Raw genomic sequence first — 19,886 nt, 5'->3', positions numbered from 1 at the left:
GACCGCGATAATTTTTATTTGTGTGCGCATACCAATTCGTATGCAGCGGCGCACGGCGCGTACGTGGCCAACATGCCTCACGTTATCACCGGCATGGAGGAAGGAATAAGAAAGGAGGGAGCATGACGTCACGCAGCCAGCCTTGCCAAGCCAACCCGTTTTGAAGCCAGCAGTGTCGGCCCAACACGTGACCTTTGCGTCATGATGACGCAAGAAGTGAGGTTTGCAGAGACTTCGGGTTATGGCGCCCGGTAGCTTTTAATCGAAGCGCGCTTGTTCGGCGCAAACCAGCCGGCGGTTCAAAAAGAGAACTCCACCGGTAGTATTAAAACCTACCGCGCGCTTTGACGTTTTGATCACGTGTTGGGCCGACACGGTGGGCTTCAATCGCGTGACGTCATGCTCCCTCCTTTGTTTTTCCTTCCTCCATGATCACCGGCGTGCCGCGGGAGATAAGCAGCCACGCCCCCTTTGTGTTGGCGCTTTCGAAGCCTGTTTTTTTTTTTGAAAAAAGCTAGTTCTTGCCCAGACTTCAAGGAGTGTAGGACTTTGCTTTTCGCTCCTCCTTGGGGCGAGTACGCTACAGAGTGGTACCCGCGACGTTTGGAAAAACAGCAGCCATGTCAGACGAGGAAGGCACTTCAAGCTCATCCACAACCAACGCCTCGGAGTAAAAGCTTCCTCATTTCTTGCCCGAAAACCCCAGAGTGTGGTTCAGCCAAGTCGAGGCCCGCTTCCAACTTCGACACATCACATCGCAGGAGTCGAAATACCTCCACGTCGTCGCAGCACTGCCACCTGACATCGCTGACGCCATAGACGATGTGCTCGCCTCCCCTCCATGGGAGAAGGCCTACGACGAACTAAAAAGCACCGTCCTGAAACGTCTTGAGCTGTCCGAACAGAGCAGGCTGCAACAACTCCTGTCTCATGAAGAGCTCGGTGACAAGCGTCCCTCGCAACTTCTCCACCGAATGCGTCAGCTGCTGGGCCAACAAGCGTCAGAGGTGCGTCAACAGCCATTGCTTCGCGAGTTGCTTTTGCAGAGACTGCCACAGTCAACACGGATGATACTCGCTGGCTCGGACGACGTGGCTCTCGAGCGTCTGGCTCAACTCGCCGACCGCATCACCAACTGCACCGAGCCATCAAAAATGCCTATTGCTGGAGCGGGAATGTCCGAACATGCCAGCCGGTTAGGTCGCTTAGAGGACAGAGTTGACCGACTGGCTACAGCAGTGGAAAACCTCGCCCTGTCCTGCACCGTCCTGCACGGCATCGTTCGTCGTCCCGTGCTCGAAGCCCGCAGCACCGCGGCCACTCAAGCGAGGCAGAGCAGAGCGTCTGCTGGTACCACCGCCGTTTCATAGAACAAGCCACTCGCTGCACCCAACCATGCTCGTGGACGGGAAACGCACCGGCTAGTCGCTAACGGCGGAATGCGACACGGGTCAGCGCTCAAGCCTCCTCTTCTTCGTTATCGACCGCATCACCGGCACAAGCCTCCTTGTCGATACCGGAGCTCAGCTATCTATCCTACCAGCAACAGCTCAACATCGCCGACGCGGCAAGTCCATTTCCAGCCTAATTGCAGTCAATAATACTGATATTGCATCATATGGAGTGCAGTCAATGACGACAGACATCGGACTCAGGCGTACATATCGATGGCTCTTCGTTGTGGCCGACGTCAGAACGGCCATCCTGGGAGCGGACTTTCTGAGCCACTTCAATGTTGACGTTAGCGTTCGCGATCGTCGTCTCAACGACAACGTCACTTCGCTCGCTGTTGTCGGACTGAAGTCTGACCTGTCCTCATGCGGCATTTGCACTTTCCACCCAGAGTCAAACTTTCAAAAGATTCTGGCTGAATTCCCTGAAATCATCAAACCTCGGAACACCGAACTGCCAATCCAGCACAAGGTGACGCATCACATTGTCACCACCGGACCGCCCGTCACGGCTAGACCTAGAAGGCTGGCTGGACAAAGACACGAAATCGCCCGTCGTGAGTTCGACCACATGCACCAGCTCGGAATTATTCGATCTTCTTCCAGCAACTGGTCTTCTGCGCTGCACATGGTGCCAGAACAAGAGCCTGGTGACTGGCGAACTTGCGGTAATTATCGGGCACTCAATGCTGCGACAACGGCAGACCAATATCCTCTCCCTCACATCCATGATTTCAGCGCTCGCCTCGCGGGAACGACCATCTTCACTAAGCTGGATCTGATGGCCGCTTATCACCAGATTCCAGCAGAACCAAGCGACATCCCAAAGACGGCCGTGACAACACCGTTCGGCCTCTTTGAATTTGTTCGTATGCCGTACGGACTGAAGAACGCGGCACAAACATTCCAGCGTTTCATGAATGAGGTCACTCGCGGACTGCTCTTTGTCTTCGTCTACTTAGACGACATTTTGGTCGCCAGCAAAACGCCGGAAGAGCACGAAAATCACCTGCGGCTCCTCTTCAAGCGTCTTGACGAGCACGGTCTGGTTTTGAAGCTCCAAAAGTGCATATTTGGTGTTGAAGCACTAGATTTCCTATGCCATCGAATCACCCCGCAAGGCATCTTGCCGCTCGAATCACGGGTACAAGCCGTTAGGGAATTTCCCACGCCTACCTCTTTCCGCAAGTTGCGCGAGTTTGTCGGGCTGATCAACTTCCATATTCGCTTCATCCCATCCTGTCCACCCATTCTACAGCCGCTAACTGACTTGCTGCGCCGGGACACCAAGAAAACACCCGAGTTTCACTGGTCAGCGGAGCACGAAAAAGCCTTCCATGACGCCAAAACTCAGCTTGCCTCCGCAACACTTCTGATGCACCCGCTTTCCGACTCTCCAACGCGGCTCATGGTTGACGCTTCAACGACGGCAGTGGGAGCAGTGTTGCAACAATACGACGGCAAGGACTGGAAACCGATTGGTTTCTTTTCGAAACGGCTGAAACAGGCGGAAGTGCGCTACAGCACCTTTGGAAGAGAGATGCTGGCCATTTATTGCTCCGTAAAGCATTTCCGTTTCTTCCTCAAAGGTCGCACTTTCCACATTTTAATGGACCACAAGCCGCTGACATATGCGTTCAAGAACAACAGTTCCTCATATTCGGAAAGAGAACTGCGCCAACTTTATTTTATTTTCGAATTTTAGACGGACATCCGCTACATAGCGGAGATCGAAAATCAAGCAGCCGACGCACTCTCCCGTATCGACACCGTTTCAGCATCCGTCGACATTGAGGCATTAGCCGCCGCCCAGCGGGAAGACCCAGAGCTAACCGTGATGCGGCAGAATCCACTGTCACTTGTGCTCGCAGAGATCCCACTACCATACATGACGACTATGGTCACATGCGACACATCGCAGAAATCTTCAAGACCCTTCGTCCCCGTCCAGTTTCGGCGTGCAGTGTTTGACAGCCTTCACGAACTCAGCCACCGAGGAATCTGCCCGACGCAGAGGCTTGTCATGGACAGCTTTGTGTGGCTAGGCATTAACGCCGACCAGGAGAGTTGCTTGTTGGGCAAGTTGGTACATACTTAGTTAACTACAAAAGAAGCCACAAAACGTCGAAAAACGGAAAACAGCAGAGCGGCAGAAAACAGAGACAGAGCGCAGAGACGTGGCGCCACGTCTCTGCGCTCTGTCTCTGTTTTCTGCCGCTCTGCTGTTTTCCGTTTTTCGACGTTTTGTGGCTTCTTTTGTAGTTAATTAACGCCGACGTTCGACGCTGGGCGAAGACGTGCCGAGCATGTCAAGCAGTCAAGGTGACTCGTCACACGCGCACAGCACTTCAAGCATTTCGGCCACCAGAGTGTCGCTTCGACCACGTCCACTTGGACTTGGTAGGACCTCTTCCTCCTTCCCAGGGTTACAGATACCTGCTCACATGTGTCGACCGCTACTCGCGGTGGCCTGAGGCGACGCCGATTCTGGACATCGCAGCCGGTACCGTCGCACAGGCGTTTGTGGCCACATGGGTTTCACGCTATGGCTGCCCACTGCGCATAACAACCGACCGTGGACGACAATTCCAGAGCAACTTATTCTCTGCGCTGGCAAGGCTTCTGGGAACACGGCTCCAGTTCACCACGGCTTACCACCCAGCAAGCAATAGAATGGTGGAGCGGCTACACCGTCAACTTAAGGCACCTCTAACGGCCAAATTGGATAGAGAGCACTGGGTGGAGAAGCTCGCTCTCGTTCTTCTGGGCTTGCGTACCGCGCTAAAAGAAGACCTCGGATTGCCTCACGTTATCACCGCGTCACGCTATCACCGGCGTGCCGCGGGAGATAAGCAGCCACGCCCCCTTTGTGTTGGCGCTTTCGAAGCCTGTTTTTCTTGGAAAATAAACTAGTTCTTGCCCAGACTTCAAGGAGTGTAGGACTTTGCTTTTCGCTCCTCCTTGGGGCGAGTACGCTACACGTGGAGGAAGCAAATAAAAAAAGCGAACAAGCTACACATTCATATCGCACACCTCTTATTTTCTTTTTCTTGCGCTACTTGCGCCACCTGAACTCCTCTTATATTCTTGTGATCAAGGTGATATCATAGATTTTCATACAATGACCTATAGAGGAAACTGGCGCTGCGATCGTTCAACCACCACGGGAATGATTAGAAGTACAGGCTTCGGATTGGATAGCGTTAACTAGCGAACTGTCTACGGATCTTTTTCTACAGTTTCGTTCTTCGCGAGGCGTGGGTAGTGGGGTGCATTACAAAGCACTCAAGCAGTGCCTTTGTTGTTCAAAGAGGCTGAAGACCTCTAGATCTCTTGATCTGCTGTTTTGGTTGTATATGGCAGTTTTAGTAAAGCGTCGTGCATCTCACCGCTGCGTACAGAGGTAGCGTCCCATGCCAGTGCAGGAAACTGCATAGAGTTCACGTCTTTTGATAAGCGCGTCTTGCCGAAACTCGTTCAAATCGGCTGCAAAATGACGGCGAAGCTAAGTAGACGCACCTTCACGCTCCTCTGACTTGACTTCACAACAAAACGAGAGATGCGTTGGAGGCAGACCACTTGGACAGACGCACCTGGCATCGCAGCAGACGATACGTTAAGCGTTTCTCACTCAATACAGTACTGTTATTTCCATAAATAGATAACGCGTACTTTCAAGTGCAAAACAAGCGTGCTTGTTTTCATGTGTTGTAAAATATAATTCATTATTTGGTGATGCCAAATCTGGTATACAATTGCAGAGCAATGCATACCCTTGTGGTTGAACTTGTCCAGGTTTCACTTCCATCTCAAGGTCAGGCAAACATTTTCCAGTAAGTTTTACGTACATAAGAATGAAGCAAGTTTTAATTAGAATTAAGTTCATATCACTTCGTTTTACACTCGGCAAACAAGCGTCGCGAATCTCAAGAACGAAAGCCATCTGAAGCAGATCCGAAGCCTGTACTTCCCATCATTCCCATGGTGGTTGAAGCGCCGCTCAAGGAGCCCGCGTAGACACTAGCGCCAGATTCCCCTCTAGGTATTATTGTACCATTTTCACTGTTGCCTTCTTCGCCGTCACAATTAGGTGACAATATTATTAGTGTAAGAGCTCTTTAATTCAACCTTTGGTAATTCGAAAAATTGGATAATTCATGTGCGTTCCCTGTTCCCGGCAAGCATATGCATTGTTTAATGGCATCCAACTCGCGTTAACTCGGCCACATTTGGCCGCAACCCGGTTCATTTCGACGATCCGAGAAGCGCCGCAAATGTACCGAGTCAAAGAGCGAAAACAGCATTCAAAGGCAAGTTAAACGAGGCGGTGCTGTCCGGAACGCTATGTTCATAAGTAATGTCGCCGAATTTTTGGATGGAGGCGGAAATGCTTGAGGCCCGTGTACCTACATTTAGGTGCAATAAAGAACCCAAGGCGCTCGAAATTTCCCGAGCCCTCCACTACGGCGTCCCTTATAATCATACCACTGTCTTGCGACGATACACCCAAACGCTTTTTTATTATACATCAGTCAGTGAGCACGCTGTCCACATGTAGATCTGGCACTCAGCAGCTGCGTTTTAGCTTGATGCAATCCGCGTGCAATGTCACAAAACATAAACATGGCATAGGCTGTTGAAGTTGAAGGGCTTTCAGCCGCGGTCGGCATGTGGGCAGAAAACTTGTTTGCTAAATCGTGATGGACGAGTAATAGGCTGCCCGCCATTTTACCTGTGAAGGGACTATCGTCATGTGCGCGTGGTGGTGTTTGCGGTACGCAATCAGGGAGGGGTGCTGTCCTCTTAGTTTGGCGCCGTGTTCGCATTGAGAACGAAGTCGCAGAGAGAGAAAAATTACGGCTTTTACACTGTTCTTGCGCAGAATAAATAGAGAATTTACGTATTCATAAAGAATATGAAACTGTATACATGTACCGGACATATGATTATTGTTTTCTTGATACTTTCGATGATTCGGCATTTGGCTAATTCGGACATTTTTCCGGTCTCGTCAAAAACCAAATTAACGAGCTGTTACTGTACCTCGAAGAGTAGCGGTGGGGGTTACATGGTTTTCGATTTCTGCGCAAGTGGTGTAGCCCAAAGCAGCAGAAGCCTTCATTGTCGTTGTATGCCTTGTCCTACTTCACGCTACACCACCTTAGGCAATATTGCACTCTCATGAACCTCACTGGAAGAAAGTCGTTGTTGTCGCTATGCCAATTTATTGCTTGATGAGGCGTTCTTTAGTGCCATAGTACTGAAAGTTGGGCGAGTTGGTATTCGTTCATGACTTCTTTTGCGCAAAACGTACACGGACACAAGGAAAAAATTTTGCGCCTGTGTTGTCTGCCTCTTTTTTTCCTTGTGTCCGTGTACGTTTTGCGCAAAATTTAGTGCCATACATGAGCATTTTTATTTCAACATCTCGTGCTGCAATAATTTCTTAGGAGTGAGAAAATGTATAACAGTGCAGAGATTGGGATAATAATTCTAGTTGTTTCGTTGACATGAAAGTGGGCATATCTTGTTTTCAAGTCTGTATTTCGTATGTCACCAAATAAACGAAATTCTGTTCCACAGAAGTATTCGCTTTCTTTACAACATGATTTTTCTATGTGGTGTATATAACAAATGTCATTGGCTCTTGCATGTTTCTATTTTGTCTGTGCATGCTGCTTGTATCCGGCAAGGCTACTGCATCACGACTGCGCATCGGACATGCGCAGATACTCTCGGCGCGCTATCGTGCGCCTATATAATCAGTGACTGAATAAACCGATCGTTCTTCTTGTTCTGGCCATCATGCTGTATCGTCGTCCTTGCTAGTTACATGGTGTCAGAAGTGGCCGCCGCGGACCGAAGCACGGCAGCAACGGCGCGGAATCGCCATGGACCTACTGAAGCCGCCGGAGCCATTGCGCCTATCGGGCAACGTGTCTGAAAATTGGAAGCGCTTCAAGCAAAGGTTCGAGCTTTTTCTGCAAGCAACGGCAGTCGAGAAGGCCCCGAGAAGTGACTCCTCGAAAGTGGCACTCTTGCTGAGCTTCGCGGGAGACGAAGTGCTCGACATCTTCAACAACTTTCAGTACGGCCCCGAAGAAAGCAAGGAATGTTACGACACGGTCGTGCAGAAGTTCGACGCCTACTTCTCCGAGGTGAGCAATGAAATTCACGAAAGATATGTTTTTCGTATACGAAGCCAGGCGGAGAAAGAACCTTTTGAGAAGTTTGTGCGGTACTTAAAGAAGCAGGCGACACAGTGCAACTTTGGGGATCAGCACGATTCACTGATTAGAGACCAAATTGTGTTTGGTACGAACAACCCAAAGCTGCGTGAAAGAATGCTTGCCGAGAGAGGCCTGACGCTACTAAAAGCCGAGGAAATGTGTAAAGCGGCAGAAGCAGCGGCACTAAGGAGCCTAGTTTGGAATAGGACGGAAGAGAGCATTGACGCGGTTTCAAGTGGCGAAACGGCGACGAAAAAACAGCAGCAGCGGAAAAAAAAGCAGAGTCGGGATAATCAAGATATTTGCTGCAGGAAGTGCAACCGCAAACATAAACCTAAGCAATGCCCCGCGTATGGTAAATTATGTCATTCTTGCCGCAAATACAACCACTTTGCAAGTTGTTGCCAGAAGTCTACCGTTGTTAGCGAAGTAGCTAATCTCGATGAGAATGACTTTGAGATTCTCGAAATCTGCGCCGAAAATTGTCGCAAGAAAGACTGGACAATCAAGGCTCGAGTAAATGGCAGAGAAGTGACGTTCAAAGTGGACACCGGTTCGCAGGCAAGCTTACTTCCATTTACAACGTACCGTAAGCTTGGATCCAAAGAAGCGTTGCAACCAACCGGGTCAGTGTTGCGCGCCTACAACGGGGGTGTTATTTCAAGTTATGGAACAACGTCACAGAAAGTGTCTGTCGGAACCACCGAGATAAGCGTGAAATTCTTTATCGTAAAGAATGGGCGCCAAGCCATCCTTGGGCTCGATGCCAGTGAAGCGCTTGGGTTGGTTCGACGTACGGTAGACGCTGTCAATGCCTCGTCTGAGTATGAACTTTTGAAAGATTTCAGGCACCTGTTCCAAGGGCTCGGCTGCTTGAAAACTCAGTACAGAATGGTCCTGGATCCAGACGCGGTTCCGGTCGTTCAGCCTGCTCGCCGGGTTCCACTTGCACTTCAGGAACCTCTGAAGAAGGAACTACAGCGAATGACCCGGGAGGGCATCATCGTCAAAGAAAATGAGCCAACCGACTGGGTAAGCCCTCTGGTACTGGTGAAAAAAAAAGACGGTGCTCTAAGGGTTTGCATGGACCCCAGAAGAGTGAACAAGTATATCAAGAGGCAGCATTTCCTTTTACCCAGACGCGAGGACTTGGAAGCACGGCTAACTGGAGCTACTTATTTTAGCTGTTTGGATGCAAACGCCGGCTTTCATCAGGTGCCTTTGGACGAGAAAACATCAAAGATCTGTACGTTCTCGTCGCCTTTCGGCAGATACCGTTTTCTAAGGCTACCTTTTGGCATCTCATCTGCACCTGAGGTGTTTCAGCAGGCACTTTGTCAGATATTTGACGGTCTGCCAGGCGTGCTCATATATATAGATGATATCCTGGTCTGGGGCTCAACGAAGGAAGAGCATGATGAGCGCCTGCTAGCAGTCCTGAAAACTGCTGAAACAGCTGGGTTAACGTTTAATCCGCACAAGTGCAAGTTTGGCGTAAAAGAGCTACGGTTTCTGGGTGATATCATAAGTGCGAACGGCATATCCCCAAATCCAGGGCTCGTAAAAAGTTTGGTTCAAATGCCAGTGCCAACATGCAAGGCCGATGTTCAACGTATGCTTGGTGTGTTGAACTACTTTGGAAAGTTCGTGCCGCAGCTATCTGAAAGAACGGCCCTGTTAAGAACTCTTATCAAGGCCAGCACTGAGTTTGAGTGGACAGAAAACCACGCCAAAGAGTGGAAAAGCGTCACGCAAATTCTGACCACCGCTCCCGTGCTCGCAATATTTGACCCACGACGGGAAACAAAGTTGTCTTGCGATGCATCGAAGGACGGCGTCGATGCCGCTCTTCTGCAACGTCACAATAACAAGTGGCGGCCCGTAGCTTACGCATCTCGAGTACTGGCTAAGGCAGAAAAACTGTACGCACAGATAGAAAAGGAAGCCCTAGGAATTTGCTTTGGATGCGAAAAATTTCACCAGTTCGTCTACGGCCAGAAAGTCACAATTGAAACGGACCACAAGCCACTTTTGTCAATTGCTCAAAAGGAAATTAGTGACATGCCACCTCGCCTTCAACGGTTCTTTTTGAGGTTGTTCAAGTATGATTTTGCTTTGCAGTATATTCCTGGGAAGCACCTTGTTCTTGCTGACATGTTGTCCCGGTCAACTGTTGACAACCAAGACGAGGCTGGTGCTACTACCGACGTGGAAGTTCACGCAATCCAGCTTCTAGTTTACCGTGTCACAGAAGCAACGCAGAAAGAACTGCAAGCGGCAACGGCTCGTGACGGCTACCTACAGTCGGTGATCGCAAGTTTGTCCGTGGGGCTTCCAGTACAAGGTGAACTAAAGCCTTTTGAGCAAGAACTCTCATTTGTCAACGGAATACTTTTAAAGGCGTCGAAGGTTGTTATTCCGAAAAGCATGCGACAAACTATGCTTGAAAAAATCCATGCAGGTCACCTCGGCATGCAAAAATGCAAAGAAAGGGCCAGACGCCTCGTGTTTTGGCCGGGGCTTAACGCTGAGATTGCTTCCATGGTGCAACTTTGTCCTACGTGCCGCAAGTACGCTTACAAACAGCCCAAGGAACCGCTTCAAATGCGGCCCGTGCCAGGTTGTGCATGGCATAGAGTTGGAGCGGACATTTTTTCGTTTGGGGGGGACTCGTACATCGTTGTCTTTGACGCCTTATCAAACTTTCCGGAAGTTCAGAAACTACCTGACATGTCGGCGCAATCAACCATTGCAGCACTGAGCGCTATTTTTGCCAGATTTGGCGTGCCCGTCGAAGTATGTACTGATAACGGCCCACAATTTTCCAGCCATGAATTTCTTTTGTTTTCAAGGAGGTACGACTTCACGCACGTCGCTTCAAGCCCTCATTATCCGCAGTCAAACGGGCTTGCGGAAAAAGGTGTGCAGGTTGTGAATCGCATTTTGAAAAAAACTGCAGATTCGGGCGACGACTTCTGGCTGGGCCTGCTGGCCTACCGCTCTACCCCATTGGAGGACGGGCGATCCCCTGGTGAACTACTGCAAGGAAGGCGCCTTCGCGCTAACCTCCCGGACTTCAGTGCGGTGACCGCAACCGACGTCAAGAAGCACAGCCAGGCCCAAGGGGGAAGGCCTTTGCCTCCTCTGCAGAAGGGTGTCGTCGTGAGGCTCAGAGACGCTGCATGGTCCCGAAAAGCTCAAGTGGTGGGTTCGCCATATCCAAGGTCCTACCTTGTCAAAACGGAGGACCAGAAGCTGTTAAGGCGCAACCGTCGTCACCTACTTCAAACTGGCGAACGGTTCATCGAGGAAAGCGACGACGACATTGATACCAGCCCAGCGGACAACAACGTTGGTGGCCATCCGACAGTGGCAACTTCAACCTCGCCAGCCAACGGCCGACGTCGCGAAGTTCCAACGTCGGGCGACCCTTCGCCACCTGTGGTGCGTCAGTCAACTTCACCACCGACGCCAGCTTTGAGAAGGTCGACTCGATCCGTGAAGCCACCACAGCGTCTTCATTATGACAAGGACTTTAACCAAGTGTCTGATATCATTTTTTGAAGTGTCATGTACTTACCACTGTTTCGGTGGGTGTGTAATTTCTTTGTTAACGGAAAGGATGTATCCGGCAAGGCTACTGCATCACGACTGCGCATCGGACATGCGCAGATACTCTCGGCGCGCTATCGTGCGCCTATATAATCAGTGACTGAATAAACCGATCGTTCTTCTTGTTCTGGCCATCATGCTGTATCGTCGTCCTTGCTAGTTACACTGCTACGTGCTCTTCCTAAGCATATATGTAAACACCTTTGACAAAGATCTGACTGGCTCGGTGAAATAATTCAGTTCAGCATCTAGCAATCATGAAGAAAGGTCCATACAGGTTTCAAAACAGCGGGTCTGCCACAAACTGCAGCTGACGCCACTTGATTCCTAAGCTACATCGTTTGTGCGATCGATATATAGTTCGGACGTTCTTGGGCTTCTTTTTTTAATCAGCTTTGGAATGTTGTGTTAGAAAGGTTTTTCCTAAAACTGCACACAGGGCCACCACACAGCTCGCGTTGCGGACAACTGCAAATCCTGACAAAGTGTTTAACAGTTTCGAATCTTCATATGTAAAACGTCTAATGGTACGAAATGAAATCCAGCAGTTTTGTTCGAGTACAGATTGCCTAGAACAACATAAAGTGCTATAAGCTAAAGACAGAGTGCAGTTATTCACACTATGCGCTTTCTAAAGATCCGAGCTAATGTTTTTTTTTGTTCACATTAGGGTGGCTGTTGTTATTTGACAAACAACGAACAGTATTGCTGCAATAAAGGGAAGGCGTAGACCAAGACTACTCCGATAAATAACCGGGCTGTTGCTGACAAAATTGTTCAGCTGTAATCCTTCTAGCTGTTCTCTTGATTACTTACTAGATAAATATGTGGAAATTTATTTATTGCGCGACTCCTATTTTAATACAACTCATTTTGTTGCAGTAGTATTAGCAGCAAGGTTGATATAAATTTGTATGTCTCATTGCTTCAAGATAAATGTAATTGCAGTAATAATGCTATCTAATTCAGCATCATATAATTATGCAGCAGCGCATCTTATTCGCTGAAAAATTCTTCCTTTTGGATTTGCCAAAAGAGAGGCTTAAGTACTGCTACCTGCACGAACAATTATCAACTAAATATCAACGAATGAACGGCGTGTCCGTACGTTCATCGCATAAATAGGCCAATTGCTAAAAAAGCCGCACCTCCCCGAAGGGGATCGTGAGGAAATGCGAATGCATTTGGGTGCACCCGATGAGTGTGCAATTAATTAATGAAGAGAGACGAGAGTGTGCACATAGAGGCGTAATGCTCGAGCTGCATTGTGTTACACTTCGTCCTAGTGGTATCGTTGCCGCGAGAGATTCGACTTCACCGACTTTCATCGCTATTAAGACACCAAAGCGCGCGCTCCCTGCATGATATATATAGGTCCGAGCGCGGAGAGGAGGAGCGCCCGAGCTCTCTCTCCGCCGAGCGAGCTCCGCGATGCGAGCGCTCTCACCGGGTACACTCCTCCTCTCCCTTACCCTCCGCTGCTCCGCGATGCGAGCGCCATCACACGCCCGCGTGCTCCTCCTCTCCCTTACCCTCCGCCCCTCACCACCTGCTCCGGTTGCTACGCGCGGCGCAGCTGTTGCTAGGGGCGAGGAGGAGCGCGCGTGTAGAGATAACACCTGTGCGCACGCCGGCCAGGGACGCGGGACAACCCCCGACTAAGAAATGCATTCGCATTTAAAAAAAGTTGTAGCTATTGCTCTCCCTAAAGGTGGATGACTGGTGGCGCTGACGGGCGCATCCCCGCCTCTGCTGTCGTCGCTATTCCGCGCTGCTACTCGGGAGTGCCCACAATGACCGGTGGACTCATAATTACCACGCATGACCGTGCCAGCGCGGCGAGACGCGCACAAATATGCGTACCGCTCTACTTAAACTTTCTCTTCAGCTTCCGCGAAGAGGCCACCTGTTCCATCGGTCGCACTGTCTCTAGGATCGGCCAACCGTTGACCGATCGACGATGTCAATTAGTGACATAATGTGGCATCATGTATTGACGACGTCGTGTGACGCCGCAAAATTTTGCGATTTGTGACGTCGTGATGACATCAAGTAAAGACGTCATTACTTGACGTCATTGTTCGCTTGGCGGAGGCCAAGTGTCTTTTTTTCTATTAGTGGACGGACGCGAAGGACTCCAAAAATAAACCAGGTGTGCCAGTTACAGCTACCCTGTAATAAATGTCTGACATAAAAGCCTCTAATACATGACATATATCTATGAAATTTTGTTTCTCACTTATGTTCGTCATACAGTCGCGTCACGCAATACCAATTTTGCTATATACCAAGCTTGTGAAACGGCCGCGAGCGCACCATGAGCGAAGCATGTCATGCCGTACGTGACATTCATGCCATGATTTTTCCTGTCACTTTTCCATTATGTTCGTCATAGGGTCATGTCGCGCCATACCATTTTTGGCACATATTAAGCAAGCGAAACGGCCTCGAGCGCACCATGAGCATGTCATCTTAATCAAGCTGTACATGACATACATCTCGTGATTCTGATGTTATTACTTGTCATTTATGTTCGCCATGGAGTCCCGCTGCGCGATACTAATTTTGGTGTGTATCAAGCTGGCGAAATGGCCGCGAACGCACCATGAGCGTTGCATGTAGGTCATGCCGTACATGACATGTATATCATAATTTGCATGTTAGGACCGGTCATCTATGTTCGTTATACATTTCTGTCGTGCCATATCAATTTCGGTATACATCCAGCGAGCGCCCCGCCACGGCGGTCTAGTGGTTATGCCGCTCGACTGCTGACCCGAAGGTTGCGGGATCAAATCCCGGCCGCGGCGGCTGCATTTTCGATGGAGGCGAAAATGTTTGAGGCCCGTGTACCGCGGCACCGTGTAGGTGCGCGTTAAAGAACACCAGGGGGTCGAAATTTCCGGAACCCTCCATTACGGCGTCTCTCATAATCATATCATGGTTTTGTCAGGGGGAGGTTACTCCGTATACCTCCCATAGGACGTCTTAATTCATGACGTCAGCGCTGGCAGCGCCAAACGTCCCTTCAGTTACTATCCTGGCGGCTGGGATTCAGAAGCTCAAACTGCAGAATGGCGGCGCACACGGTATGCGTCGTCATGGCAACACCAGCCGCGCCTCGCACCTCCTCTCCTAGCTCTCTCGCAAGCGCCGTGTTTTATTCTTTTTGTTTTGTTTGCGTGCGCGTGCTGCGCAGCCTCCTCCCCCACTTTTTTTCATGAACCCGCTCGCCCGCCCGCTCGCGCGTGCTGCGCCGGCGTTTTTTTTTTTTGCATCCGCTTGCGCGTGCTGCGCCGCGCGTTCGTTGCGCGTTTGAATGTACGCAATTTGCAATCAAGCATTCTGAACACACTGCAGTCGTGCAGCATGTGCCAGAACGCAAAAGAATGAATTGCACTCACAACACAAAATATCTTTGGTCTCGTTTTATTGTCCTCGTTTCCGAAAATCAACATTTTCATCAAATGTGGTGCGACAGAGGTTCAGGAGATTAACAGAAGTGATGAACAGGAGATTCACATAGACGTGTTCATGACCACTAAACAACACGAAAGGTATCGGCAAAGTTAAGAACTTAAAGAACAGTGGAATAAAAAACAGCATAACATTAGGGCACATAATAAAAAACAATTTTTATACTGACAAAAGTGCAGAAGAGCTTCTGATATATGCGCACGATATTGCACAAAATTATCATAACTAACAAAATTGAACATTCACTGCAATGCAAAAACAATGAAAGCAGTTGAATACCTAAAAATAGAATAATCATGTAAAGATCATTTTAAAGATGTGAAAACGAACTCCACATATACCACAACTAATATTGGCCGCACTTTATTGACTACATTTCCAAAAACGTTGATTTTCATAAAACTAGTGATGATGAACGCGAAGAAAATGAACAGATGATATCGGAGGATTCATGGCATCTCTTCTTGAAATGCGCCGATTCTGCAATTCTTCAGCTTTTCTCTGGGCGCACCAATCAGCTGTGTGGCGTTCCGGAGTACTTTAAAAACGCTTCCGCCCTGAAGAAAAGGGACAAGTTCCAATCAGATAAAGAGCGCCGTCGATTGTTCGTGCCAAAGCAGCACAAGTTTTTATACATTTACCTACAGCCTTAGAAACGCGGTTATAGGCGATGGCGAGTAATTAACCGGAGATAAATGCAAAGCACATATTCAAGCACGCGGTTCTGTGATAGTTGTAAGCCTGTAACTATATAGTTACGTCGCATGGGCTTCATGTACCGCTGCTTGTTCGTATAACGATTTAAACGCAGCATCGTGCCCTTTTCGAATCAGTCATTTTTGAAAACAATAACTGTAGCCCCACTGCAGAGAACAGCTACTCGGTATGGACGTGAATTCAAACTGACACAATGAAAGCCGCAACTCAAAGGGCACGCTCACCTGTTGTTCTTTTGGGGGCCGGCACATATATTCCGGGACTTGTTCTGGAAGTATTCGAGCAACAAAGCACTATGCACAAACATCCCGAGTCGTAAAACATCGCGTCGCACAAGCACACAGCGAGCGCGCACCGTCAAACGGACGAGCGACGACGGCTAACGCGCGCCTTACCAACGCCAGACACGAAACTTTCCAACGGATTTCAAAGTCGGCGCGGCGGCGCCAGCAAGGCGGCGGAAAGCGCGCCTCCCGGAGGAGAGGGAGTTGATCCCGCCAGAGAGGGGGTTGAAGAGAGTTGGGAGAAAAGAGACGGAACGCAGATTTTAACTCTGATCCCACTCCATAGATGGCGGGTCAATTTGCCATACCAGTCACGTGGGTTTCTTTCACTAGCCTGGTTTTGTGACGTTCAACCCAGATATTATTATATTAATATATCCAGCGAGCGAAATGGCCATCAGCTCCTCATGAGCATGGCACGTACGTCATGGCGCACATGACATGCAAGTCGTTATTTTCTTATTGTCGCCTGTCATAAATGCTCGTCAAATAGTTCCGACACACAGCACCACTTTTGGTGCATATCAAGCGAGCAAAATGGCTACGAGCTCCCCATGAGAGTGGCACGTAAGTTATGGTATGCGTGACATGCAAGTCAATATTTTCTTATTTCCACCTGTTCGTCATACAGTCACGTCACACAGCACCACTTTTGGTTATATGAAGCGAGCGAAATGGCCACGAGCTCCCCATAAGCGTGGCACGTAAGTCACTCATGGCGCACATGAGATGCATGTCATTAGTTTCATGTTACCACCTGTCATTTATGTTCGTGATACAGTCACGTCACGGAACACCGCTTTTGTTGCATATCCAATAAGTTAAACGGCCGCGAGCGTCCCGAGACCATGACATTAACAATCATGCCTTACGTGACATGTCTGTCATGATTTGCACCTTAAGACTTGTCAGTTATGTTTGACATACACGGTTGTCATGGCATCCAAATTTTGGTTTATATCAAGTTAACGGAATGGCTGCAAGAGCGCCAATACCGTAGCAAATAAATCATGCCGTTTATGACATGCATATCATGATTTTCATGATATGGGCTGTCATTTATGTTTGCCATACAGTCATGTTATGCCATGCCAATTTTGGTATACACTCTAAAAAAAAAGGGAGCGAGAATGGAGCAACGGGCTCCGTTCCTCCTTCGGAGCCGCGACTTTCTCCTTTGCGGACGATTTACTCGTCGCGCCCTCTTGCGGCAAGCGCCAAGGGAGAAACTTTTCTCCTTTTCTCCTCAACCACGTGACTTGCGCGCGCGCGCATGCGCACGCCGAGTTCAATCGTGATTCCGTGCTGCGGAGAGCAGCTGCCCTTTCGCGGTCACTCGGCAGCCTCAGACCGGACTATCCAGTGCTACCGATCTCGGCCAGTCGCGTGCAATTACTTGTACCTAGGATTGATGCGAGCAACACACGATTGACGTTCATTGTTTTTGTTCTATGTGTTGAGTAACGTGTGTGGAGTTCTTTTTTTTTTTTAGGCTCGGCGTGTGCGCGATGCGCCGCATACTTCCGTGTGTCTCGTGTTGTTTGTATACGCTTGCGCACGATCTGCTTGTCATAAATACAACAAGTCCCGCTTCACAAAACAGTCTTGTTTTAATGAACACCTTCGACGGTACACCAATAATTCAACTTTTTTCGGCGTTAACATACTTGGCTAGAGCACGCGTTTTTAGTTTTACACAGCACTTATAGCACTTATCAATGCAACAAGCAATATAATAATAATAATAATAATATCTGGGGTTTAACGTCCCAAAACCACGATTTGATTATGAGAGACGCCGTAGTGGAGGGCTCCGGAAATTTTGACCACCTGGGGTTCTTTAACGTGCACCTAAATCTAAGTACACGGGCCTCAGACATTTTCGCCTCCATCGAAAATGCAGCCGCCGCGGCCGGGATTCGATCCCGCGACCTTTGGGTCAGCAGTCGAGCGCCATAACCACTAGACCACAGTGGCGGGGCGCAACAAGCAATATAAAGAAGCATGAAGGTTAATTTTTACAACATTTTAGCAAACGTGATACCACTGGACAGTGCATGCGTGAAAGTACGATAACATATAGTTGCTGGAGTTTGACGTATCGAAACCACCGTATGATTATGAGGCACGCCGTAGTGTGGGGCTACGGATTAACTTCGATCAACTGGGGTTCTTTAACGTGCACCCGAACATAAGCACACGGGTGTTCTTTGCCTTTCGCCCCCATTGAAATGTGGCCGCCGTGGCTGCATTTTAACGTTAACCTGCATCATAATTGCACATATCTGAAAAATAAGTCAATGACTTCTGTCAATTAAGCCAAAATTCTCAATCACATGCGTTTTGGAATACGCATGCCATCACTGAGAATTAGCACCGACTTATGCACGCGTGCAGTATGTATCTCTCGTTCTCAGGATTTTGCTTTGGCGTGCGAAACTCAACACAAAATGCGCTTCTAATGACAGCTGTGCACAGTGGGTAATCACTAACACTCTCACTCACCTTTGTGAAAAGAGTATTCCAAATCTAACGCAAGACAAACCACCGCCACAACGACAACTACACAGTTGTCGCACAATGACCACAATTTCACACGCCAGGCGAATACCGTGACGTAACAGTAGCAGAGCAGCATGTAGGTACAGCGTACTGAAATATTACAGAACACGTAGTGTGGGTAGCGTTCTTTTCCATAATTCGCGCGGTGTAGCGCCAGTTTCTCTACTCAAGTAATCGAGCTGCCGCGACGCCAAGAGCCACTGACATCGCTCTCGAAAGACCACCGTCCGGTGCGAGGCCATCTTGTCTTGTTTCTTCGCACGACCCGCGTTGTAACGTACGTATACACAAATGAGACGGCCGTACCGCATCAGAAGCATTGTCACTGAAGGGCTAGCAGTTGAAAGAATCTATGGCCCATCGTCATACTTGTGGTCAACGCATGAACAGAATGTGAACAGATGTTAACGCCAAACCACTCAACGAAGTCGACGCGACGAAGGCGACGGAATCTGAACTATGTTGCCGATGTTGCGCCCTCACACAGTAACTATTGAAAATAAAGAAATAAGAAGAGAAATTTCATCTGTGGCCGCTGTCGGAAGATGGCGCTACTTCAATATGTCGCCGGAATGGTATGAATGGTTCACAATATGGTCGTTTTCGCACTAACTAATCAACTCCCTGTAATTATATTGTTCATTATCATGCGGCTTTAGATTAACTGGTGCGCTTGGCTAAGCCATAGCTAACATTTAAGAATGTCGGCGTATATTGTGACGCAGCCATGAAATCGTAAAGAGTTGAAGAAAAATGACGCATCTTTGTGCCACTATGGTCCGCTGTAATTCAATGACTATATAAGGGCCAGCGCTTCTTAGAGGGGTATGTGTAAACGTCTATACGTATGCGTCTGTAGTGAATTGTTTGTGTTGTAGGTTTTATACATGCGAATGAATTGTGTATGTATTGAATTGAATGTGCGTACTATGTGTCTGCCTAGTGAACATGTGCGTATCAACTTTCCGGTGTCCTTGAGTAATCCATGAATGGGCCCACCTCCCCGAAATGCCGTGTGCAGTATCGACGTACGCCGCCTCAGTCAGAAACAATTTTTTTTAGTATTGTTTAATCCCTCTAGATGGCGCCAGCTACCACCTACTTCGCGGCCGAGGCGCTCTCATAGCTCCACCTACTTATATGAAGTTGAACATCTATCTATCGAAACTATGCTCTGCTGCGCCGGGATTGTTTTGATGCGACAGAATGTACATTTTGGAGGCACAAACGCGTGGATAACGTCGCTACACCGTGTGACGTTTCGACAAATAAAGACAGCAAGCCTAACGTACAGTCTCCGGGTGAGAGCCCCTTTGCAGTATCCGTCTCTTTTAAAGTGAACGCCGTCTCGCTGGCCGAGCGAAACGTACGAGTTCCGTCGTTCCGTTTCGCGAGGTTTTCATCACTACAGGTTTGTCTGCTTGATTTTATTGTCATAGCGTTCGATATTAAGCTCAGCGGGACCGTTTTTTGTGACTGCCAGTGCCGCATACTCTTTATCAGCCGAGAATCGATGCGCTCGCTAGGCCTAAATCTATTGCTCGCTTCACTGG

General features: G+C 48.9%; 2 protein-coding genes across 2 annotated transcripts in view; both read left to right on the top strand.

The window, feature by feature from the left end:
* LOC119371620 (solute carrier family 22 member 8) overlaps positions 1 to 19,886 on the top strand; it is a 227,182-nt gene that overhangs the window by 87,432 nt on the left and 119,864 nt on the right. The gene's annotated exons all lie outside the window — the stretch shown is intronic.
* LOC119389753 (uncharacterized protein K02A2.6-like) lies at positions 7,137 to 11,427 on the top strand. Its single transcript, XM_049413705.1, has 2 exons — positions 7,137 to 8,713; positions 9,803 to 11,427. Exons 1-2 carry the CDS (start codon positions 7,343 to 7,345, stop codon positions 11,243 to 11,245), a joined length of 2,814 nt encoding a protein of 937 aa, XP_049269662.1. The 5' UTR covers positions 7,137 to 7,342; the 3' UTR covers positions 11,246 to 11,427.

The sequence above is a fragment of the Rhipicephalus sanguineus genome, chromosome 1 (assembly GCF_013339695.2).
Source record: "Rhipicephalus sanguineus isolate Rsan-2018 chromosome 1, BIME_Rsan_1.4, whole genome shotgun sequence".
Classification (NCBI taxonomy): domain Eukaryota; kingdom Metazoa; phylum Arthropoda; class Arachnida; order Ixodida; family Ixodidae; genus Rhipicephalus; species Rhipicephalus sanguineus.
This window is presented reverse-complemented; position numbering and strand designations above follow the sequence as displayed.